Source organism: Mus pahari, chromosome 1 (assembly GCF_900095145.1).
Source record: "Mus pahari chromosome 1, PAHARI_EIJ_v1.1, whole genome shotgun sequence".
Lineage (NCBI taxonomy): Eukaryota > Metazoa > Chordata > Mammalia > Rodentia > Muridae > Mus > Mus pahari.
Window position 1 is genome coordinate 125209735 of NC_034590.1, and position 27098 is coordinate 125236832.

Below are 27098 nucleotides of genomic sequence, written 5' to 3' on the forward strand. Positions count from 1 at the left end.
CAAATTGAATCTTTCATTTTAAGTAATTATCTTATTTGTATTATGAACTTTATACATTTTTTTCATTTTCCCTTCCTTCTCTAAACATTTAAGCACTTACACGGGTTGTATACTGTCATTTCCCAGTTGTTTCTCTCATTCATCATGTGAATTTTCCCCAAATTATGACACACTTTGTTTTGAGTTTATTTGATTTCTTTAAAAAAAAACAAAAAAAAAAAAAAACAAAAATAAAAACGAAAAACAAAAAACAAAAAAAATCCCTCACAGCTTGTATAATGTAATCATGTGGGATCTGCTTTTAACTTGGACTAGTGTATCTCCTTCATGCAATAAACTGAAACGATCCATGCTGTATAAAAAAAAAAAATAAAAGATGATGTTTAATCATATAAAACAGTACCTCATTTTCCTAGCTACTTGCAGCATTGGAGATGACAACGCCTAGAGAGATATTAGAACTAGGTGCTTCCCTTGCCTAAGTTTTAGAACTTTGTGAAAAATTATTTTAACCTCAATTAGTCTTTCTCTTTCAAGGTCTATAAAATATTTTCTTGAAATGTTGATGGGGATTATATTGTATCTGTAGAATCTATACTTTATATTACTTGCGGCTATTGTCGCAGTCTTGGTTCTCTAATTTCTTTCTCAGCCCGTTTATCATTTATATAAAGGAAGGTTATTGATGTCTTTGAGTCAATTTTTATTCAGCTACTTTGCTGAATGTGTTCATCAGTTTTAGGAGTTCTCTGAGAGAATCTTGTATGTCGTATACATATACTTTCATATCATCTGCAAATAGTGATACTTTGACTTCTTTTTCGATTTATATCTCTTTGATCCCCTTTTCTCATCTTAATGATCTGGCTAGAACTTCAAGTACTATATTAAATAGATAGGGAGAGAGTGGACACTCTTGTGTTATCCTTGATTTTAATGGAATTTCTGTAAATTTATCTTTGTTTAGCTTGATGTTGGCTACTGGCTTGCTTTGATTATGTTTAGGTATGGGCCTTGAATACCTGATCTCTCTAATACATTTAAATTTTAGGCATGTTGAATTTTGTCAAAGGATTTTTAAGCATCCAATGAGGTGATTGGGTGATATTTTTTTCATTTCAGTTTGTTTATGGATTTTTTTTTTTTGTATATTGAACCATTCCTGCATCCCTGAGATGAAGCCTTCTTGATCATGACAAATAAGGTTTTGGATATCTTCCTGGACTCAGTTTGGGTATTTATTGACTATTTTTGCAGCAATGTTCATAAGAGAAATCAGTATCAAGTTCTCTTTCATTTTTGAGTCTTTTTGTGGTTAAGGTATCAAGGTGATTGTGGCTTCAGAGAATGAGTTGGCAGTGTTCCTTCCATATCTGTTTTGTGGAATAGTTTGAAGAGTATTGTTGATATTAGCTCTTCTTTGAAAGTCTGATAGAATTCTGTTTTAAAAACCATCGGGCCATGGGCTTTTTTTCTTTTTTATGGTTTTGAGACTTTTAATGATTGCTTCTATTTCTTTCAGGGGTATCAGGCTGTTTAAATAGTTTTCCTGATCTTGGTTTAACTTGGTAAGTTCTATTTGTCAAGAAACTAATCCATTTTATTAAATTTTTCCAGTGTTGTAGAGTACAGCCTTTTGAAGTAATGCCTAATGATTCTTTAAATTGACTCAGTGTCGATTTTATGTCTCCCTCTTCATTTCTTATTTTGTTTATTTGGATATTCTCTCTCTGTCTTTTCTTTAACTTGGCAAAGGGTTTGTCTTTGTTTATCATGCTGATTTTCTCAAAGAACCAGCTCTTTGTTTTTTGCTGACTTTTTTGTATTGTTTTCTTTGTTTATAATTGTTTGATTTCAGCCATTATTTTGATTGTTTACTGCATTCCACTCCTCTTTGATTCTTCATTCCAAAGCTTTCAAATGTATTATTAAATTTCTGATACGAGAATTTTCTAATTTCTTTATGGATGCACTTAGTATTGTGAAGTTTCCTCTTAACAATGCTTTCATTGTATCCCATAAATTTGGATATGTTTTGCCTTCATTTTCACTGAATTCTTGAAGTTATGCAATTTTTTTCTTTATTTCTTCCATTACCCAGAGATCACTGTGTAGTTAGTTGTTCAAGTCCCATTACTGTGTAGACTTTCTAGCATGTCTGTTGTTGAAGTCCAGCATTAATCATGGCAGTCTGATAAGGTACAAGCCTTCATTTTAATCTAAGAATTATTCTCTTATAAGTATTTCTTGATGTTTGTGAGCATATATTTAACATTCAGTGGTGTCATAATGCGTGTGTGTGTGTGTGTGTGTGTGTGTGTGTGTGTGTGTGTGTATGTGCATTTGTGTGTGCATCTATAATCTGTGTTGGCATGTATATGGTGTTGATTGGGATAGGTATTCTCATTTTACAAATTTCCATTTACAAATTTATTTTAAATTTCCTTGTGATCATGTGTAATTGGGAGCACAAATCAATCTCTTGTTGGCAGAAATTACTCCCAGAATTGAAATGTAATAGTAATACATGTGGGTATTGAAGAAGAAAACTATTTTCTATGGAAGGATGATTGTTGGAAGAAGGAATGGTGCCAGTATGAAGAGGTGTAAGGGGATACAATATTGGACTGAGGGAAGTGAACAAACAAGAACAAAGGTGAAAATGACATACTGATATTCATTAATTTTCCATTAATTTCAAATAAATACTGAAATCTTTTTCTAAGTTAATTTCTTGAAATATGTTTCAGTATGACCTCAAATGAAAGTAAAATAAAAAGAATAATTACAAATTTTAGATTCTAAAACCAATTAATTACATATAATGCAAAAGTATGTGTGCATATTAAAGAAACCAATGAGTTTCCCATGGGTTATTTAATTGCTTCCTTGTACAATGTAGGAATGACACTGCAGAAACACTCCTGAAGGAATTCGCCAGAACTTGCCAAGTCCATATAATTTGCTCTATATTTGTACACAGTAGACTCTGAAAATCAAGTACAACTCCGTAACACATCTTTGAAGAAATAAACTTTATACCATGCTTCATTCATCATTGTCTTTATTTAAGAGATAATAATTAACTATACAGCCTTCTTACGAGAAGTTGGCTACGAGCTTGTAGCAAGGTGAGAGAAATTATTTAAAAATAAACATTATATTGATATAATTTAATATTGGTAACATCTTTAGATTTTCAATAATGTCTCTTTTTCAGTCTTTACAGCTAGAATCTGCAAGATATATTGCAGTTATGATACGATCTACAAGGCAGAAAAAATAATTGTTAATATGGACACTGATCCATATTGTTGCTCTTTCCTCACTTTTTTCTTCACAGACTTAGAGTCATTTGGATACAACTTGAGTAAGTTTCTGTCTGTAATCACACTTAGGCCACATTCCATTGAATTGATATCAGACTGACTGACTTGGGTGAATTAACTTTTCTTTTCAAGCCAACTGGTAAGGGTCACTATACAGTAAAAAGTATAATTCATGTCAATCCAGGTGAAGATGTACCCACTGTGACTTAATGAACAATGGAAATATTATTTTTAGTAGTATCTAAAACTAATTTCTAGCTGAGGTGTATACATAGAGACCTTTTCACTGAACGTAATAAACAGATAGTTCCTATATGACATGAACAGCTAAGAATAAGAAGTGGGCAGAAGAACAGTGAAATATTAGTTGATGCTATACATTTAAATTTTGTTCATCTATCATAAGAGGTTAAAAATAGTCAGCAAAACTTATGCTAATAATTAAGACAGGAAAATGATTTTCAAAGGATAAAATTTTCCTAAGAACTTTAACAGCCTCAGACTTCGCCTTATCCTTTTCTTTAAAAATCACAGATTTGCCTTGGCTATAAGCATTTTAAATAGACATCATCTTGAGGTTCTTCATTCTTCATATAGATATATGACTACATTTTTCTCTGCCATCTGGTTCAGAATCTAATATTTTTTCCTTAATACCTTTTACAAATTTCCTTGCGTGTATTGTATCAACAATAACAAATTGTTGGGCAACAGAATGTTTATAGAACAAGGGTAAGGAGATGTCTGATAAGTGATCTTGGATAGAATTTGCCTTTATTGCTGAATCAAGACTCTAAGCAATTAACAGTGACCACTATATTGGCTGTTTCAAATGTTGTTCAATAGCTTCTGTTTTTAAATATTAATTTGTATTATATTTGCAATATTGTCTTTGCTTACCATGTACTGAAATCTTGTAACTTCTGTTTCAAGTCTTTATTTACTTCACTGAAGTAAAATTTACTTTAGTTTTGCTCTAATGTGTTTTTTTAAAATACAAATTTAGGGATCATCACTTACTCTTTGTTGTAATTAAAGTATGGGGATTTTATTTTATTGTGATTATAAAAAATTGTCATTTTCTTGCTTGAACAAAAGAAGAGATAATAACTGGATCTGCTTAAATCAATTCTTGGTCGGTGGCAGATGTGAAAATCTCATACTTTATTGAGTTCAGAAATGAGATGGTAGAAAAGTTTTTGTGGTACTGTTTTCAAGTTACTCAGTACTTGGACAAATAGTTTTATTGAAAATTTTTGTTTAAAATGTCTCCCCTGTCCTGTCTTCTCCCAGATCTTTCCTACACACAGGAATTTTATGTGTCATCTCTTCTCCTTGAAAAGACACATACACACACACACACACACACACACACACACACACACACACACACACACACATACACACACACACTCACAAACATACAACTAGCCATGCAAAAAATTTAAAAGACAAATAATGCTCCAAATCCCACAACTAAACAAAAAGTCTACTGAGATCATGCCATTTATTTTATTTAGGCCAACTACTCATGGGATTGGGACCTCGGCCGCAACGTGTTTGATATCCCAATGAGTCTAATACTTGATTGGGAAAAGTGTTTCCTCTTTTATCAGAGTATATCTATTGCAGATTACTTCTTGGTTATGTGTATCCACTGCACTCTCAGTGTTTGTCACCCCTTCTGGCTTGAAGTTCTATAAAGTTTTGTGTATTGCCATAGTGTCTGTAAATTAATATTTATATCAGTCCTATTATATCAGGAAGACCCTCTTTCCTTGTAGTCATCCATCCTTCTTGCTCTTACACTCTTCCCACATTATTTTCCACATAGTAGTTTGAAAGTGGTAGAATTATATTAGATAAAAGCTTTCCATTGAGAAGGAGGTGTTTCAAAGTCTCTTATACTCTGTACATTGATAGACACTACTTTCCTTTTTTTATTAATTAGTTATTTTATTTATTTACATTTCAAATGTTGGCTCCCTTCCCTGTCTCCCTTCTACAAACCGATCATCTCCTCCCCCTTTCCCTTTGCCTCTAAGAGGGTGTTCTACCACATACCCACCCAACTGCTCTAGCATCCTCCTATGCTGGGGCAGCAAGCCTCTACAGGACCAAGGTCCTCTTGAGAGGTTCCCAGGAACAAATAGGGGTGACATTAGCAGAAAAAGGGAGAGAGAACCTGAAAAGACCACCTCTAGTAGATAGCATGGACCTCAGTTGTGGGATGGGACTACCCATCCATCTCTAAAAGTTTAACCCAGAACTGTTCTTTTGTTAAGGATATACAGGGACTAAAAATGGAGCAGAGACTGAAGGAAAGACAATCTTTTAAGTTGCATAAATTATTTATCAAAATTTCCAGATTTAGAAGCATGTGATCCTATATGTAACTAGGACATGAAATTCATGTCAATGCCCAGTATATTGTAGAAAATCTTTCCAATAAAGTGACAGTCTATGCATTTTGTTTATCCTCCTCAATTTTCAGTTTGTTAACATATTACTCATTCCTTTCTCAATATTTCAGAGCATTGCCTGTTTGTTAGATGACACCAGTCAAGAACTGGACAGAAGTGACACAATTTCTCCTGCTGGGACTTACTGATGACCCAAGACTGCAACTTCCCCTCTTCATCATTTTTCTCCTCATCTACATTTTCACCCTGGTAGGGAACCTGGGGTTGATTCTGCTGATTCTTTTGGACTCTCGGCTTCACACTCCCATGTACTTTTTCCTTGGTAACTTGTCTCTGGTTGATGTTTTTTACTCTTCAGCTATCACACCAAAAGTCATGGCTGGACTGCTATTGGGTGACAAGATCATATCCTACACTAACTGTGCTGTTCAGATGTTTGTTTTTGCAGCCTTTGCTACTGTGGAAAATTACCTGTTGGCCTCAATGGCCTTTGATCGCTATGCAGCAGTATGTAAACCTTTACACTATGCTACCACCATGACTCCAAGTGTATGTATGTGTCTGATAATGGGTTGCTATGTCCTTGGGTTCTTGAGTGTCTCAGTTTACCTTGGAGATACATTCAGTCTCTCTTTCTGTAAGTCTAATGTGGTCCATCATTTTTTCTGTGATATGCCAGCACTCATGGCTCTCTCTTGCTCTGATAGGCATATTAATGAGCTAGTACTCATATATCTAGCAAGCTTCACTCTCTTCTTTGCTCTCACAATAATATTAGTATCATATATTATAATTTTTATCACAATCTTAAACATGCACACAGGATCAGGACTTCAGAAGGCTATTTCTACCTGTGCTTCCCACTTTACTGCTGTTTTTATTTTCTATGGAACAACAATCTTCATGTATTTGCAGCCAAGCTCTAGACATGCAATGGACAGTGACAAAATTGTGTCTGTCTTCTACACCATGGTCATTCCCATGCTAAACCCTTTAGTTTACAGCCTGAGAAACAAAGAAGTCAAGAGTGCATTTATAAAATGGGTTCAGAAAGAAAAATAATCATTATGATAATAACTTTCAATATTTTATGATGTAATATTAAAATTCTTATGACGTCCTCTGCATAAAGTAGATTATATTTTAAGCTTGTACTAGTTCATGATGTGAGTGCTTATTCTTGCCTGTGATTATTATTTTGTCCTGCAAAGGAAGGAACAGTATATTTAGTAGCATACTACAGGAATTAGGATAATTTTGAAATTTTTGTGTTTGATTTGTCAAAAATATTTTTACCATTATTGATACATTTAATTATTTTCTTTTAATTTTCTTTTTCTGATATACTATGATATTTAATAATTATTATCATTTTACTGATGGGATTTATGATTCCATATTGAAATACTCCCCTAGGGATGTTCATTTTGGTGAATCCAATTTTTCTGTTGTTTGTTGAAGCATCCATTAGAATCTAACAGAATTCTTTAGCCTATTTTTCATTTTATTCAGATATTAGTATGGGCTATGTATTGAGGGAATTTCCCATTAAAATTGTCTACCCCTTAAATTATGTTTATTTGAAAGGTTTTCATTGCTCACGTCTCAATTTTTATACTTGTTTCTCTTTTCTGAAGTTAGTTTTGTCCATAAACTCAATAACTAAGTACATTTAGCAAAATATCTTGATGTAGTGGGACTTTGTATAATTTTTTGCATGGGGAAAAATATTAAGTCCCCTGAGATATACTCACTCAAGTGTAAAAGCTGATTCTGCAAATAGACAGGGCACTGTATAAACATTGGCAGGATAAGCAAAATAACTTTACTTAGTATTTATTGACAAGGATGTGAAAATTACTATCAATATATCTGCATAGCAATATATCAGTGAATGCTTTGTAGTATATTCTATTGTACATCAATGTACTGTTCTGGCCTCTACTCAAAATTAAAAATTTCATATCCTTTGATAAATGGTCTCAGATAACAAATGTAAATGAAGAATATGTTGCCTCCAAAACCCTAAGAGGATGCATAGGTGTCATGAAACATTTGACGTATAAGAGGGGCCCAATAAAACTGTTTATCCTTCTTCTTAGATGAACTTTGTCAACATGTCCCATATGATACTATATTGTTCCTAGAAAATTCAGTTGTATTTAAGACTATTTGCCTTATCTTAAATGACTTCCTACAATCTGTCAGTATGACTTGTAATTTTACTGAAGTTTCTACATTTTGATCACTAAGTATATTTAGCAAAATACCTTAATGTAGTTGGCACACACACACACACACACACACACACACACACACACACACACATATATATATATATATATATATATATATATATATATATATATGCGGAAAATCTTAAGTTCCCTGCAATATAATTGCTCAAGTGTAGAAGCTGATACTGCAGATACAAAGGACACTATGGGAGCACTGCCAGGAAAATCCATATAACATCACTTAGTATTTATTGACAAGGATGGAAAACATGCTAACAATATGCCTGCAAGCTCATTACCTGAATATGTGTTGTTTAGTAGAACAATGCAATCATAGCTCACAGAGTAGCTATAATTTGAGACAACAATTGATTAAGTAAACCTAATAATTTTCTTTTAAATTCCAAGAGCCACTGTTTATCTTTAGAGGCTAAGATGATGATCTAAATAGTACACAGTGAAATTACATACCCATTCTTCTTTTAAGATCTGAATAGGGACACCAACTTCTGAAAATGTCCATGACTATTGTACTGCTTTTGGCTTACTTTTTTCCAAATAAAGGTAGTTCTAGTAACTTCTAAATCTTTACCATAATTTTACAATGGCTCTTTAAGGGCCATGTGAATAATTTCATTTATACCATCTGTTAAGTGTAATCTTTCTAAACACGTAGTTTGGAACTTAGGAAATAAGCATTGGATGAGTTGGTGACTTACTGGATCCCTCAGGACGCAAGGCTAGGACATGTTTTCTACTTCTCTGATCTCAGAAAGCTTATAATTAACTGGTGAAGCATGATGAAATTTGTATTTTAAATTAGTTTCAATTAGGAGAAACTACCAATTGTTTCTCCAAATTCTACATATCTCTTAAACATATTTAACAAACTTTTTTTTTTAAAGAAATAAACCTTTTTTTTAACACTTCAGGTTTTATCCATCTCCCAGTCCACCTTTTGACTGGTCTACATCCCATACCTCCTGACACAGGTCTCCATGAGGATATTACCATAGCTCACCCACCACACCTACCAAATCTGAGATGCCTCCAGTCTCTCGAGGGTTAGGTGCATCTTCTCTGACTGAACCCAGACTTGGCAGTACTCTGCTGTATATGTGTTGGAGGCTTTCTATCAGCTGGTGTACACAGCCTGGTTGGTCATCCAGTGTCAGAGATCCCAGTGGTCAGGTTAATTAAGACTGCTATTTCTCCTACAGGGTCACCCTCCTCCTTTAGCTTGGTGTAACTCTAACTAAACAAGTGAAAGATCTGTATGACAGAATTTCAAGTCTCTCAAGAAAGAATTCAAAAATGTAGAAAATGGAAAGATCACCCATGCTCATGGAATGGTAAAATTAACATAGTAAAAATTGTCACCCTACCCAAAGCAATCTACATATTCAGTGTAATCCCCATCAAAATTCCAATACAATTCTTCAAAGACATGGAAAGAGAAATTCTTAATTTCATATGGAAAAACAAAAGACTCAGGAAAGTAAAAACAATTTTTATTGGATATTTTATGAATTCACATCAAATATATCACCTTTCCTGGGTTCCCCTCCTGAATGCCCCTATTCTAGCTCCCCTCTACTGCTTCTATGATGGTCCTCCCTCTCTTGCCAGGCCACTCCCACCTCACCATCCTGGCATTTCCCTACACTTGGGAATTGAGCCTTCACAGGACCAAGGGCCTCTCCTCCTATTGATGCCAGACAATGCCATCCTCAGCTACATATGTGACTGGAACAATGTGTCCTTCTACGTGTACTCTTTTTTTCATGGCTTAGTACCTGGAAGGTCTGGGGGATCTGGTTCGTTGATATTGTTGTTCTTCCTATGGCATTGCAAAACCATTCTGCTCCTTCAGTCCTTTTTCTAACTACTCCATTGTGGCCCCATGCCTGATCGGTCCAATAGTTGGCTGTGTCCATCCATCTCTGCATTTACAGGCTCTGGCAGAGCTTCTCAGCAGACAACCACAGTAGGCTCTTGTCAGGAAACAATTCTTGGTAATCCCCAGTAGTGTCTGGGTTTGGTGTCTGTATACAGGATGTATACTCAGGTGGGGAAGTCTCTGGATTCTGTCTCTGCGCCACAATTAGTCCCTGTATTTCCTTTAGAAAAGAGCCACTCTGGATTAAAAATTTGGAGATGAGTAGGTGGCCCCATCACCCAACTAGGGGTCTTGGTTAGACTCTTGATATGGTCTCTAAAGGTTCTTCCTCCCCTTTGTTGGTCATTTCAGTTAATCTCATCATACTTTTTGACGTGGGAGACTCTTGCTTTCCTGGAATATGAGACTTGCTGGTGGGTATCCCCAGTTCCCCAGCTCCCATTGCTACACACTTTTCAAATTCTTGATCCTTTATATATCATTCCTGTTTCCTCGCACACCTGATCCTGTGCCCCCCTTTCCCTTCCCCCTCCTCACTTCCTCCAACTTCACTCACATCTTCTGCCTTCCTTGATTATTTTGGTCCCCTTTTTAAAAATGTAAGCATCTACATTTGGTCTTCCAACTTCTTCATATTCATATGATGTGTGAATTGTGTCTTGAGTATTCCAAGCTTTTGGGCTAATATCCACTTATCAGTGAGTTCATATCATGTGTGTAATTTTGTGACTGGATTAGCTCACTCAGGGTGATATTTTCTAGTTCCATCTATTTGTCTAAGAGTTTCAGGAAGTCATTTTTTTATAGAGAATTGAATGGGAATTTTGATTCAGATTGCATTGAACCTGTAGATTGCTTTTTGCAAGATGGCCATTTTTACTATATTAATTCTGCCAATACCTGAGCATGCGAGATTTTTTTCAGCTTCTGAGATCTTCTTTGAATTTGTTCTTCAGGGACTTGAAGTTCTTGTCATACACACCATACACTTGCTTGGTGAGAGTTACAGCAAGGTATTTGACATTATGAATGACTTTTGTGAAGGGTGTCATTTTCCTAATTTTTTCCCAGACTGCTTATACTCTGAGTATTTTAAGGCTACTGATTTGTTTGTGTTAACTTTATATCCAGCCACTTTGCTGGAGTTATCAGCTGTAGTAGTTTTGTGGTGGAATTTTTGGGGTCAATTAAGTATACTTTCATATCATCTGCAAATAGTGATATTTTTAACTTCTTCCTTTCCAGTTTGTATCTCTTTGTCCTCCTTTTGTTGTCTAATTCCTCTGGCTAGGACTTACATTACTATATTTAATAGGAAGGGGGAGAATGGGTAGCTTTGCCTAGTCCCTGATTTTAGTGGGATTACTTCAAGTTTCTCTGCATTTAATTTGATATTGTCTACTGGTTTGCTGTATATTGCTTTTATTCTGTTTATGTATGGGCCTTGAATTCCTGATCTTTCCAAGACTTTTACCAATAAGGGGTGTTGAATTGTGTCAAATGTTTTCTTATCATCTAGTGAGATGATTATGTGATTTTTTTTCCTTTGAGATTGTTTATACATATGATATTGATGGATATTTGTATATTGAAATCTCCCTGTATCTCTAGGATGAGGCCTACTTGATCATGTTGAATGATGGTTTTGATGTGTTCTTGGATTTGGTTTGTGAGAATTTTTTTATTAAGTATTTTCTCATCAATATTTATAAGGGAAATTGGTTTGAAGTTTTTTATTTGTTGTGAATTTGTGTATCTTAGTTATCAGAGTAATTGTGGCTTCATAGAATTAAATGAGTAGCGTTCTTTCTGCTTCTATTTTGTGAAATATTTTGAAGAGTGTTGGTATTGGATATTCTTTGAAGGTCTGTAAGAATTCTGCACTAAACCCATCTGGTCCTGGGCTTTTTTTTTTTTTTTTTTTTTTTTGGTTGGGAGACTATTAGTAACTGCTTCTATTTCTTTAGGGGTTATGGCACTGATTAGATCATTTATCTGATCCTGATTTGTCTTGGGTACCTTGTATCTGTGTAGAAAATTATCCATTTCATTCCAGATTGTCCAGTTTTTTTTAGTATAAACTTTTGTGGTAGGATCTGATGTTTTTTTTGAGCTTCCTCATCTCCTGTTGTTATGTCTATCTTTTCCTTTCTGATTTTGTTAATTTGGATACTGTCTATATGCCCTCTGTTTAGTCTGGCTAAGGGTTTATCCATCTTGATAATTTTCTCAAAGAACCAGCTCCTGGTTTGGTTGATTCTTTGTATAGTTCTTTTTTCTACTTTATTGATTTCAGTCCTGAGTTTGATTATTTTCTGTTGACTAGTTCTCTTGGGTGAATTTGCTTCTATTTGTTCTAGAACTTTCAGATGTGCTGTCAAGCTGCTAGTGTATGCTTTCTCCAGTTTTTCTCTTTTTGTAGGCACTCAGAATTATGAATTTTCTTCTTAAGGCTTGCTTTGGGTATGTTATGGCTTCATTTTCATTAAATTCTAAAAAGTCTTTTATTTCTTTCTTTATTTCTTCCATGAACAAGTTATCATTTAGTGGAATGTTCTTTAGATTTGACATGTCTGTGGGCTTCTAATATTTTTGTTGTTATTGAAGATGAGCCATAGTCCATGATGATCTGATAAGATGCATGAGATTATTTCAATCTTCTTATATCTGTTGAGGTCTGTTTTGTGTCCAATTATATTGCAAGTTTTGGAGAAGTTACCATGAGGTCCTGAGAAGAAGGTATATTATTTTATTTTAGGATAAAATGTTCTTTATCTCTCTGTTAAATCCATTTGGTTCATAACTTCTGTTAGTTTCACTGTCTTTCTTTATTTTCTCTTTCCATGATCTGTCCATTGATGAGATAATGGTCTTGAAGTCTACTACTATTTTTGAATGCAGTGCAATGTGTGCTTTGAGCTTTAGCAAAATTTATTTTATGAATGTGAATGCCCTTGCATTTGGAGCAGAGATGTTTAGAATTGAGACTACATCTTAACAGATTTTACTTTTGATGAATATGAAGTTTCCCTCATTACTTATTTGATAAGTTTAGGTTAAAAGTAATTTTTAAAATATATTAGAATGACTATTCCAGTTTATTACTTGGGACCATTTGTTTGGAATTTTTTTCCAATCTTTTACTCTGAGGTAGTGGCTGTCTTTGTCACTCAGGTGGGTTTTCTGTATGCAGCAAAATGTTGGGTCCTGTTTACATATCCAGTCTGTTAATCTATATCTTTTTAATGGGAGATTGAATCCATTGATATTAAGAGATATTAAGAAAAAAATGGTAGTTGCTTCCTGGTATTTTTGCTGTTAGAGGTTGAATTACGTTTATTTGCCTATCTTCTTTTTGGTATGTTAAAAGACTATTAATTTCTTGCTATTTCAAAGGTGTAGTTTCCCTCCTCATGTTGGAATTTTCCATTTATTATACTTTGAAGGGCTGGATTTGTGGAATGATATTGTGTAAACTTGGTTTTGTCATGGAATATCTTGTTATCTTCACCAATGATAATTGAAAGTTTTGATGGCTATAGTATCTTTGGCTGGAATTTGTGTTCTCTTAAGGTCTGTAGGACACCTGCCCAGGATCTTCTGGCTTTCAAAGTCTCTGGCAAGATGTCTGGTGTAATTCTGAAAGGTCTGCCTTTATATGTTATTTGACTTCCCTTATTGTTTCTAATATTCTTTCTTTGTTTTGTGCATTTGCTGTTTTGATTATTATGTGATGGGAGGAATTTCTTTTCTGGTTTAATCTATTTGGAATTCTGTAGGCTTCTTGAATGTTCATGGACATCTCTTTCTTTAGGTTAGGGAAGTTTTCTTCTATAATTTTGTTGAAGATATTTACTGGCCTTTTAAGATGGGAATCTTCACTGTCTGCTATACCAATTATCATTGCATTTGGTCTTCTCATTGTGTCCTAGGTTTCCTGCATGTTTTGTGTTAGGAACTTTTTGTGTTTTTCAGTGTTTTCTATGGTACCTTCTGCACCTGAGCTTCTCTCTTCTAAGTCTTGTATTCTGTTGGTGATGCTCACAGCTATGACTCCTGAACTCTTTCCTAGGTTTTCTATCTCCAGAGTTGTTTCCCTTTGTGATCTCTTTATTGATTCTATTTCCATTCTTAGATCTTGGATGGTTTTGTTTGATTCCATCACCAGTTTGGTTGTATTTTCCTGTAATACTTTAAGGGATGTGTGTGTGCGTGCGTGCGTGTGTGTGTGTGTGTGTGTGTGTGTTTCCTCTTTAAAGTCTTCTACCTGCTTACCTGTGTTCTCCTGTATTTCTTTAAGGAGTTATTTATGTCCATCTTAAAGTCCTCTATCAGCATCGTAAGATGTGATTTTAATCCAAATATTGTTTTTCCAGTGTCTTGGGCTATTCAGGACTTGCTCTTGTGGGAGAACTGGGTTGTGATGATGCCATGTGGCCTTGGTTTTTGTTGGTCAGGTTCTCGAATTTGCCTTTTGTCATCTGGTTATCTGTTGTGCTTGTTAGTTTTCAGTATCTGACTCGAGCTTGTCCCTCCTGCATGTCTGTATGCCCGTTTCAGCATTCCTGGGACACCAGCTCTCACCTGGCAGGACCTGTGCAGAGAGGGCTGTGAAACAGCCCCAGCTTTTTGGTGCAGTGGTGGCTGGGAAGACCCTCTCCCAGCTGTTCCACTGTTACTGTGCCCTGTGCACTCCTTGCTGATCTTGCCTTAGTCACTGGAGAGAAAAATGCCATTGGTGTTCTGTTCAGGATATTATTCTCTGTGTCCGGGTGTTTAAGGCTTTTTCCATTTTATCCTCTATTAGTTTCAGTTTATATTGTTTTATGTGGAGATCCTTGATCCACTTGTACTTGAACTTTGTACAAGGATGTAGGAATCTGTCAGTTTTCATTCTTGTACATTCTGGCTTCCAGTTAAACTGGCATCATTTGTTGAAAAATCTGCCTTTTTACACTGCACGGTTTTAGGTTCTTTGCCAAGGATCAAGGGACCCCGGATATCTGGGTTCATTTCTAAGTCTTCAATTCTATTCCACTGACCTTCCTATCTGTCTCTGTACTAATACCATGTGTTGTTTAATCACTAATGCACTGTAATACAGCTTGAAGTCAGGGATGTTGATTCCCTCAGAATTACTTTTATTATTTAGAATAGTTTTTGCTATCTTGGAATTTTTATTATTCCAAATGGATTTGAGAATTGTCTTTCTTTCTCTGTGAAGAAATTAGTTGGAATTTGATGGGGATTGCATTGAATCTGTATATTGCTTTTGGAAAATGTTTCCATCTTCTGAGATCGTCTTTGATTTCTTTCTTCAGATACTTGAAGTTCTTTTTTTTTTTTTTTTTTTTTTTTTTTTTTTTAATTTTCTTTATTTACATTTCAAATGCTATCCCGGAAGTTCCCTATACACCTGTCTTAATTTTTCTTTTCTTTTATTAGACATTTTCTTCATTTACATTTCAAATGCTATCCCCAAAGCTCCCTATACCCTCCTCCTGCCCTGCTCCCTAACCCACCTATTCCCTCGTCTTGGCCCTGGCATTCCACTGTACTAGAGCATATGATCTTCACAAGACCAAGGGCCTCTCCTCCCATTGATGGCCGACTAGGTCATCCTCTGCTACATATGCGACCAGAGACACAGCTCTGGGGGGTATGCCGCTCCTCTTATAGAGTTGCAGACCCCTTTAGCTTCTTGGGTACTTTCTCTAGCTCCTTCATTAGGGGCCCTGTGATCCATCCAATAGATGACTGTGGGCATCCACTTCTGTATTTGCCAGGCATTGGCATAGACTCACACAAGAGAGCTATATCAAGGTCCTGTCACCAACACTTTCTGGCATATGCAATAGTGTCTGGGTTTGGTGGTTGTATATGTGATGGATCCCTGGGTGGGGCAGTCTCTAGATGGTGTTTCCTTCCATCTTAGCTCTGAACTTTGTCTCTGTAACTCCTTCCATGGGTACTTTTTTCCCCACTCTAAGAAGGAACGAAGTATCCACACTTCAGTTTTCCTTCTTCTTGAGTTTCATGTGTTTTGCAAATTGTATCATGGATATTCTAAGTTTTGGGGCTAATATCTGCTTATCAGTGAGTGCATACCATGTATGGATATTTTTTGTGTGTGATTGGGTTACCTCACTCTTGATGATATCCTCCAGATGCATCCATTTGCCTAAGAATTTCATGAATTCATTGTTTTTAATTGCTAAGTAGTACTCCATTGTGTAAATATACCACATTTTCTGTATCTATTCCTCCATTGAGGGACATTGGGTTCTTTCCAGTTTCTGGCTATTTTAAATAAGGCTGCTATGAACATAGTGTAGCTTGAGTCCTTATTACAAGTTCGAACATCTTCTGGGTATATGCCCAGGTGAGAAATTGCTGGATCTTCAGGTAGTACTATGTCCAATTTTCTGAGGAACCGCCAGACTTATTTCCAGAATGGTTGTACCAGCTTGCAATCCTACCAACAATCAAGGAATGTTCCCTTTTCTTCACATCCCAGCCAGCATCTGCTGTCACCTGAAGTTTTGATCTTAGCCATTCTGACTGGTGTGATGTGGAATCACAGGGTTGTTTTGATTTGCATTTCCCTGATGATTAAGGATGTTGAATATTTTTTCAGGTGCTTCTCAGCCATTTGGTATTCCTCAGTTGAGAATTCTTTGTTTAGTTCTTTATTCCATTTTTAATAGGGTTATTTGGTTATCTGGAGTCCATATTCTTGAGTTCTTTATATATTTTGGATATTAGCCCCCTATCTGATTTAGGATTGGTAAAGATCCTTTCCCAATCTGTCTGTGATCTTTTTCTCTTATTGACAGTGTCTTTTAGCTTACAGTAGCTTTGCAATTTTATGAGGTCCCATTTGTCAATTCTCGATCTTAGAACACAAGCCATTGCTGTTCTGTTCAGGAATTTTTCCCCTGTGCCCATATCTTTGAGGCTTTCCTCCACTTTCTCCTCTATAAGTTTCAGTGTCTCTGATTTTATGTGAGTTCTTTGATCCATGTAGACTTGACCTTAGTACAAGGATATAAGAATGCATCAATTTGCATTCTTATACATGATAACCACCAGTTGTGCCATCACCATTTCTTGAAAATGTTGTCTTTTCCACTGGATGATTTTAGCTCCCTTGTCAAAGATCAAGTGACCATAGGTGTGTGGGTTCATTTCTGGGTCTTCAATTCTATTCCACTGATCTATCTGTTGCTGTACCAGTACCATTCAGTTTGTATTACAATTGCTCTGTAGTACAGCTTTAGGTCAGGCATGGTGATTCCACCAGAGCTTCTTTTATCATTGAGAAGAGTTTTTGCTATACTATGTTTTTGTTATTCCAGATGAATTTTCAAATTGCCCTTTCTAATTCGTTGAATAATTGAGTTGGAATTTTGTGGGGGATTGCATTGAGTCTGTAGATTGCTTTCGGCAAGATAGTCATTTTCACAGTGTTGATCCTGCCAATCCATGTGCATGAGAGATTTTCATCTTCTGAGATCTTCTTTGATTTCTTTCTTCAGAGACTTGGAGTTCTTGTCTTATAGTTCTTTCACTTGCTTAGTTAGAGTCACACCAAGATCTTTTATATTATTTGTGACTATCGAGAAGGGTTTCTTTTTCCAAAGGTCTTTCTCACCCCATTAATCCTTAGAGTAGAGGGAGGCTACTTATTTGTTTGAGTTAATTTTATATCCAGCCACTTTGCTGAAGTTACCAGCTCTAGAAGTTCTCTGTTGGAATTTTTGGGGTCAGTTAAGTGCACTGTTTCATCTGCAAATAGTGATATTTTGACTTCTTCCTTTGTATTTATATCCCTTTGACCTCTTTTTTTTTTTTCTACTAGAACTTCTAGTAATATATTGAATATAAAAGGAGAGAGTAAGCAGTGTTCTCTAGTCCCTGATTTAAGTGGGATTACTTCAAGTTCCTCTCCATTTAGCTTGATGTTGGCAATTGGTTTGCTGTATATTGTTTTTATTTTGTTTAGGTATGGACCTTGAATTCCTGATCTTTTCATGACTTTCAGCACGAATTGGTATTGTATTTTGTCAAAGGCAGTTACAGCATCTAATGAGATAACCATGTGTTTCCCACTCCTCTTTGGTTTTATTTATATAGAGGATTATGGTGATAGATTTCCATATATAGAACCATTCCTAGATCCCTGGGATGAAACCTACTTTAGCATGTTTAATGATGGATTTGGTGTGCTCTTGGAGTACATTTGCAAGAATTTTATTAAGTACTTTTGCATAAATATTCTTAAGGAAAATTTTCCTGAAGTTCTATTTCTTTTTGGGGTATTCTTTTATAATTGGACATTAGACCTATTACCATGTCAACAATTCATCAATCCACAGACTTAAGGAAACTGGGTAATAAGGAGGTCCCAAGGGAAGATGTACAAATCTCACTCAGAAGAGGAGACTAAGTAGTAATTGGAGGTAGATGGAGAGAAAGATCATGTTTCGAGAGGAAGTGAGAAGGGAAACCAGGATGTTGATCAGGTCTGGGGATGAGTGGATGTTGCATGTGAAAATGGAAATCAGCACACTGGCATCTCTGGTGAATAGATGGAGGCCTGGGTTGAAAGAGGACACAGGACATCTCTTGAGTGGGGGGGAGGGTCACCATAGATGAGATTTCCATCAGAGGAAGATACAGAGAGTGAAGTAGCCAAGCAGGATTTCCACTAGAGGGATGGGGGACATCAATCCATTCATAAAATCTTCAACTCTAAACTTGTCTTGCCAACAAAATATACAGGAATAAAGATGAGAAACTGAGGCAACAGCTAACAGAATACAGCCACAACTTGCACACATACTATGTGAGAGAGGCAAGCAATGACACTGTAGAACACTTACACTTTTCTATGATTATGGACAGGAACCTAGTGTAACTGTCTTCTGAGAGGCTTCATTCAGTAATGTACAAAGGGCAATGCAGAGGCCCACATTCAAACATCTGGAGGAAGTAGTCTTGTTGAAGAATTTTAGGATGGATGGGAGGAAGTCAGAGGTGACAATGCCACCAAAATCAGACCTACAGTATCAACAAGCTTTTGACCATGAGGGACCACAGGTCTTGGGTCATCAAACAGAGCATGCAGTAGCTTGTCCTAGAAAATCTACATCAGTGTAGCAAATGTGTAGTTTATTCTTCTTGTGGTTCCCTAAAAAGTGGAACAGGGACTCTCTTAGTCTCTGTTTTCTGCCACTGGATGACCTTTCCTTTACCTATACTTGCTGGTAGGACATCAGTGGGAATGGATTTGCCTAGACTTTTAGGACTAGATACCCCAGGATGGAGTGGTAGCCAAGTGTTTTCTCCTTCTCTAAGGAGAGAGATGTGTCCAATGTAGGGGGAAAGAATGGTAAAAGTTGGACTGGGAAGGGGTGGGGGACTATCATGTGATGTAAAGTGAATAAGCAAAAAATAAACATAAAAGGAAAACAAATAATACACTCAATTTTTTTTACTTTCCTCCCCTTAATCCATCCACCCTTATTCATATATCCCCAAATCCCCCATATCATTTTCACTCCTGCCCAAAGTTCTTTGAAGATCTCTTTTTTATTGATCTCACATCAAGAGACTTCTCTAGATATTCTGCACACATTGTAGAATATAGATGGTAGATTCTTCATGTTGTATGACTACCATATTGTGGGATATGTAATGTTCTCAGACAATGCTACAGTCAAGGTGGCCTTCCTACCTCCACACACTACAGGCAGAATTAATGACCCTAAGCAGAGTTTTCTATTTCCAAAAGTATATAATTAAAGCTGTGCATAAGCTCCAAATATGCTTTCAATATTTTGATAATACATCTGGCCACCTGGAAGAAACAAAGATTTTTTTAAAAAAGATTTTCTTTCTTTCTTTTATATATATGATGAGTACACTGTAGCTGTCTTCAGACACACCAGAAGAGGGAATCAGATCCCATTACAGATGGTTGTGAGCCACCATGTGGTTGCTGGGAATTGAACTCAGGACCTCTGGAAGAGCAGTCAGTGCTATTAACCTCTGAGCCATCTCTCCAGCACCATGAAACAAAGATTTTTATACACAAAAGAAAACTAATTTCCTAACTCTTGACATATCCATATCTTCCTGAATGCCTCTCTATTACCCTCTCAAACTGTCTTAGTTAATTGAAAGGCACATCACAGTGACCACTCTATTGTCAGTAATAATCATAACAACATGATAATGATTATCAAGCTACCTTTTCATCCACTTCAAATCATCCTACTTCTCTCCAAGTTATGCTTCTACATATCCTACATAACAACATACTTAAACTTCCTTCAACACAGGGCATTATTCAATACTTACATCAATATTCTATTTTTTTATTGTTTTTGTTGTTGGTTTTTTTTTTGTTTGATTTGTTTTGTTTTTCACAGGATTTCTCTGTATAGCCACGGCTGTACTGGAACTCACTCTGTAGACCATGCTGGCCTTAAACTCAGAAATCTGCCTGCCTCTGCCTCACATGTCCTAGGATTAAAGGCATGAGCCACCACTGCCCAGCCAAATATTTCATTTCAATACTGAATTTCTATTATCCTTTCTCCAAATTCACCTAAATCTCACCCTAGAAGATAATATATGACAGCAAATTACCACACTTTCACTATAGAACCCCCTCCCATTCCTACTCACTAAGCTATGTAGGTATTTAATTGTAAGAGGCTAAGTAATTATCTAAAAGTGTATAAATACAAGTTATAAATGTCTGAGGATGTAAAAGCTAAGTGACAAAAATTGTTAAATAGTAATTATAAATGTCTAAGGTAGTATTTTAAGGTCAGTGTCTAGGGAAGCTTATAAATCAATTGTGAGGGTGTAAGATACTTATTGAAGGTATGAGTCTGAGAATATTATCTAAAGCATATGAAAAGTTGTTTCAGATTTCTTCCCTTCTCTGTTTATTATTTGGATTATCAAAATTGCACTAACACACAAAGGCAAATCTACTCCCCTTTCTAGAATATAAATTTTAATACACATTGTAAACTATGATCCCTCCTGGGCATATACCCAAAAGTTTTTCTAATCTACAACAAGCCACATGCTCCACTATGTTCATTGCAACCTTATTTATAATAGCCAGAAGAAGTAAGCAAGCCAAATGTCCCACAATAAAAGAATAGATATAGAAAATGTGGTTCATTTACATAAGGATATCATGAATTTTGCAGACAAATGGATAGAACTAGCAAATATTATACTAAGTTAGATAAACCAAACCAAAAGTACATACATGGTATTTATTCACTGAGAAGAGGATATTAGACAAAAAAAGTACTGAATTAAAAAAAAAACATTCAAACCCCAGACCATAAGAACTTCAACAAGAAGTATGGCCCAAATCTTCATGTTTCATTTGCAAATAGAAGGGGGAAGAAAATGACCACAGAAGACAGAGGGAGGGAGAGACCTGTGTGAGAGAGAGGAGAGAAGGAGAGGGACAGGAAAGAAGGTCAGAGGGTTAGTACAATGAATGGATATATTCACCTGAAGGGGGTGAGAGCAGGGTTGGGGGTCCTATAGAAAGTCCTAGAGAACTGAAATATGAGAGGAGGATCCCAGGAATCAATGGGAATGACATTATTGCAAGGGTCAAAAGTGGGGAGATGAAACCTGAAGAGAACACCTCCAGTAGACAGATAGGGCCCAAAGTGGAGAAATAGAGTTACCAAACTACTTTCAAAAATTTTAACCCAGTATTGTTCCTAAGAGAAATAAAGGACAAAAATGGAGCAGAGATTTAAGCAAAGTCCATCTAGTGACCAGCCCAACTTGGAATTTATTCAAAGAGTGGTTACAAAATACTGACACTATTACAGTTGCCATGTTTTGCTTGCAGGCTTGGCTGACCTCTGAGAAGCTCTATCAGCAACAGATGGAGACAGGTGCAAATACCTATGGCTAAATATAGGTCTGCAGTCAGGGTCCACTATGGAAGAGTCAGGGGAAGGATTGAAGGGGGATAGAAACCCCATAGGAACACCAGCAGTGTCAACTAACCTAGAACCCGCAGAGTAACCATAGACTAAACCACAAGCCTATGAGCCTACATCAGCTTGTCTGTGGCCCAAGGTACCTATGTTGCAAAGCCTGCCTTGTCTGGCCTCAGTGGCAGAGCATATACTTAATACAGTTGAGATTTGATGGCAGTGGATAGGGAAGTGTAGGAAGGGGTGAGCTGGGGAGTGGGAAAGTGGGTGAACAAGATTGGTAATTGGGCCATGGGATGGGGAACACCCTCTCAGAGGAAAAGAGGAGGGGGAATGCAGTGAAGAACTCTTGGAGGAGGGACAAGAAAAGGGGGATCATTTGGAATGAAACAAATTGAAAATATTTCAAGAGAGTAAAGTAAATGAATAAACATTAAGACAATTATAAGCTTTAGAAAATCAACTTAAATACACCTCTCACAGGTCAACTGAATAACATATAAGTACTCTGGTCAATAAACATTATACACTTATCCACCTGTTTCTTCCTGAGGGTGGGATATATCCCATATTCTTGGTCCTCTCCCATCTTGTCTTGGGATTCCCCTTGTCCAGCTATAAGAACCAGAACCATAAAGTTTCAAGTGTACACTAAAATTATTATTATTATTTTTGCCTAAACTCCATGACTTTATCTTTTGATCCTATTCTGTCTACTCCAGCAGAAATTCCAGGTCTTAGAGTCTCCAGATAATTTATTTCACCTTACTTAAAAGTTAAACTCCAAATCATCACATTCTAGTAAATAGTGTAAGAATTTATTGAAAAGTGCCTAGTTTCAATGCATAAAAGACATATTGAATCGCTGTTATCTAATCACTCATAAAAAAATCATGTAAAATTCCAGTATTCTTTTATGAGTTGCGCTACAGTGTCTTATAACACAGGTAATAGTTGAATAGTCATATCCTATTATAACTGAACAATCAATGCAATAATAAAAACATTATTCAAACAAGATGAAAATGTGTCAGCATAACAAGTAAAACTTCTTTGGGCTGTCCATTAACATCAAATATATAGACACATGCTCAGTTTTTAAGATCCTTTTCTACATTTTCATGACTGTATGAAGACATTTAACTAAAACAATATATACATAATTTTCACAGGAGTATTTTCAAAAAGGCAAAAAATTCTCATAAGTTATTGAATTCAGTATTACTCTTTTTCTATACTTTCATGATATTGATAGCCAGAAATATGAGAACCTGTTCTGGAACTTAATTGCGTGTGGCAGAAAAAATGATAAGTATTATTAACCCTACAACATTAAAAATAAGTCATTAAGGCTATTTTGCCATGTGCAAAACTTTTCTGAATGCACACTTGACATCTTTGTTCCTCATGCTGTAGACCAGAGGATTCAGCATAGGGATGATCATGGTGTAGAACACAGAGGCGATTTGGTCAGTGTCCATAGAGTGACTGGAGCTGGGCTGCAAATACATGAATATGAGAGTCCCATAGAAAATAGACACTGCAATGAAGTGTGAGGAACAAGTAGATACAGCCTTTCGATATCCAGCACTTGACTGCATTTTAAAGATTGTGATAAATATGAATATATAGGATATACAAATAACTAAGACAGCAAAAAAAATACTGAAGCCCCCGACATAAATAAGAACCAGCTCACTAACATATCTATCAGAGCAAGAGAGAATCGTGACTGCTGGAATATCACAAAAGAAGTGATGGACCACATTAGACCTACAAAAAGAAAGGCTGAAAGTGTCCCCAATATGGATGGAGGCAATCAGGAAACCACAGGTATAGGAACCTATAGAAAGACAGACACACACAGCTGAAGTCATAGTGGTGGCATAGTGCAAGGGCTTACACACTGCTGCATAACGATCATAGGCCATTGAGGCTAACAGGAAATTTTCAGTAGTAGCAAAGACTACAAAAAAGAACATCTGAGCAGCACAACCATTATAGGAAATGATCTTGTTTCCTATTAGGAGCCCAATCATGACTTTGGGTGTGACAACTGATGAGTAACAAAAATCAACCAAGGACAGATTACCTAGAAAGAAGTACATGGGAGTGTGGAGACAAGAGTCCAGGACAATCAGCAGGATCATCCCCAGATTTCCTACCAGGGTGATGGTGTAGATGATTAGAAATATCATGAAGAGGGGAAGCTGTAGTTCTGGGTCAGTCGTGAGTCCAAGCAGGAGAAAGTGTGTCACTTTTGTATTGTTCCCCATCACTGTCACATTTAAATCATTATATTGTTCATAGACACTGGAAAAAAGAAACATGATGATAAAGAATGTGAATGAAAATAAAAGAATATGTGCAAAAATATGACTTTGGTGAGCAAAAATCTGTACTTTGCAATTGACTAGAATAGCTTTTTCCCCAAATCAAATTTGATGTATTAAATATAGAGAGGGTACATGTGCTAAATTTAAAGATTATTAATAGATTACCTATATTATTTTAGCATCTATAATCTATGTATCTATGTATCTATCTATCTATGTATCTATCTATCTATGTATCTATGTATCTATGTATCTATGTATCTATGTATCTATCTATGTATCTATCTATCTATCTATCTATCTACCTATCTATCTATGTAGTGAAATTATTTAACAACTTGATAAAAGTGATTTGTGGATGGTTTCCCTATTCACTTTTGAGCTCAACAAAACCTCACATTCTCTGTTGTTAATTTCCAAAGTCTCTTCTAGAGAAAAATTTTATATGTCATTCTATCTATACTAATAATCACACTAGAAGTTATGTAGGTGAAGAGATTGAGAAATTTATTCACATTTTCAAGTATAAAATCAAGTCTTTGCCTTGGGTTCTTGATTTTACTTAACATGTGTTGATTCTCAAGTATAAGTGTCTAAGCAGAATTTTAATTAAAATGGAGATAAGATAAATTATAATTACATGTATACATTGGCAGGTACTCAGCATTATTTTAATTCCAGTGATTTATATGTGTTTCTAAGCATATGTTCCTTGTTCAATCTTTTTTTTCTCAAAAAGAAGAGCCTGGAAGAGGATGCCCATTAAAGTAAGTACTTTGGCTTGGAAATAACCACATTTCCCCTTTATTGGTATCTATACTTTGGATAATTGTCTAAGCAAACATTATCAGAAACTCTAGGATTTATCATTTTTTTCTGAATCCCTCAACCTTTTCATTCAGCCAAATGACCATTTATGCTTAATGTAGCAGATTTTTTTAATATAACTCAAAAGTTATAACTTTTTATCTTTTCTACATCTTATATTAAGAACTGCTAGAATGATTGGTGCTGTTTTTGTGTTTCTCTCAAATTCTAACTTGTCCTCAAACTTCCTTATGAGTTTATCTCTAAAGTATTTTATTAGTATGAGTAAGATGAAGTGAAAATATTGAATACTGAGTTAGCAGGTATAACATATGCTCCGGTTGATGTATTGGGATAACTGGGTAATGCTAATATCTTAAGCCAGATGTAGTTATGTAAGTTGTAGGCAGATAATCATAATCTATAGCACACAAAGTGTTTTTACCTATTCACTATTTAGGATTCACTGATCCAGAGTTATCTTCCCTGACATCAGAAACATAAACAAGTGAATAAGACCAAATTGAGGTATTATTGCTAGTAGACTTCAAGATCATAAAAAAGAGAGTACAATGTTACTATAAGACATCCAGTAAGGGTTACCATTTATGTTATATCTTGATGGGAGAGTGGTCTGTTTTCTGTTCTGATGTAACTTAGGGGTGGCTAGGTACAAGTCCTTCAGCTACAGGAGATCCTCATCCTTTCTTCCTTATTTGCCTTACCTTCCTCAATTATATCACAATTATATTATGCTGTCCAGCATATCCCTATTGTTTTTTAACACAGTGATTGTTGTCCTGCAATTCCTGTGATCCAGTCTTCCTCATCTTACATCAAAGTCATATCTTTATTTTGCTAGAGCCCACTTCCATTAAATTATTCTTTCCTTCACACTGTCACTCCATAACAAAATCACTAATAAGACCAAAATAGAATTGGACATTTATAGGGTTGCATTTATCTCACAGATCTCTTACCCATGTGAAAATATTTGGTATTATATGTCTCTCAAATCACAATATTTTCAATCTTTGCATTGGTTTTGCTTTCTGCAATACAGAAACCATCACTTAGGGTAGTCGTTAAATCCTAGGTTGAAGCTATCTCCCTGTGAATGCTTTCATAATGGCTGAAACATGAAACATGTTTTTGTTTGTATTGAAGCTTTTGAAATAATATTTACCTTAAAAATGGTTATTCCCTATCCGAAGTCTCCTGAAAGTCTAGAAATTTTATGTTATAGACTATTGTTTTAGAGACTATTTTCAGAAAATATAATCCATAATTGACAAGGAATTTATACATGAATGTGTAAATTTCTGTAATTTGTCTTAATATTTTTATGTGATCATTGAAGAAAATGGGAAATTAAAAAGTTAAAAAGTACAACATTATTTATTCACCTTGAAAAACATTCAGAGTATTTTAATCCTTATACCTACATTATACTCATCATTTTCAAAATATGTAATGATCATCTCTCTGTACCTATAGTAAACATGTTAAAATGGATATATGATCATGAGTTTTACTCTTATTTTTTTTCTATGCTCCTTCACAACCAGTAATAGGAATAGAAAAAAAAACACAGCAATTCAGAATATCTTGGTTTTGCTTTTTTTGTATTGTTTTGTTTTGTTTTGTTTTTTTGTTTCTTGTTTTTGTTTTGTTAACTACAATATTAAGAGAACACCTAAACTTCCTACAATAAATCTTTTAAATACTTTGTATCATAAACTTCCCCCAGTCTTTGTTTTAGGAAAGCATTTCCATGATCCCTTTTCCTTTAAGGTATATTACAATAGGCACTTTACCATACTCCACTCCCTTTCTCACTGTGAATGTCTATTTAATATACATATAAAGCAAGCAATTCTTTGAAAGAAGAGAGTAAATTCATTAGTTGAATGCGACATAATCAACTAAAACTCAGAATGCTGGTTATACAGTTCTTCTTCAGGGAGTACACTAATACTTTCATGTTCCCTGAAACATGGAAAACATAGGAAATAGAGAAAATAGGCTTTGATTTTTGAACCTCAATTCTTCCTCTCTCAAGGATGGGTTTAC

At 35.5% G+C, this 27098-nt stretch overlaps 2 protein-coding genes across 2 annotated transcripts; one reads left to right on the top strand and one right to left on the bottom strand.

Annotated features, from left to right (window-relative positions):
* Positions 1-5881: 5881 nt before the first annotated feature.
* On the top strand, positions 5882-6814 carry LOC110324593 (olfactory receptor 5B3-like). Its single transcript, XM_021202275.1, has one exon. The coding sequence runs from the start codon at positions 5882-5884 to the stop codon at positions 6812-6814; it is 933 nt and encodes a 310-aa protein (XP_021057934.1).
* A 16420-nt stretch (positions 6815-23234) lies between these two features.
* LOC110324642 (olfactory receptor 5B3-like) lies at positions 23235-24161 on the bottom strand. Its single transcript, XM_021202313.1, has one exon. The coding sequence runs from the start codon at positions 24156-24158 to the stop codon at positions 23235-23237; it is 924 nt and encodes a 307-aa protein (XP_021057972.1). The 5' UTR covers positions 24159-24161.
* Positions 24162-27098: the final 2937 nt, after the last annotated feature.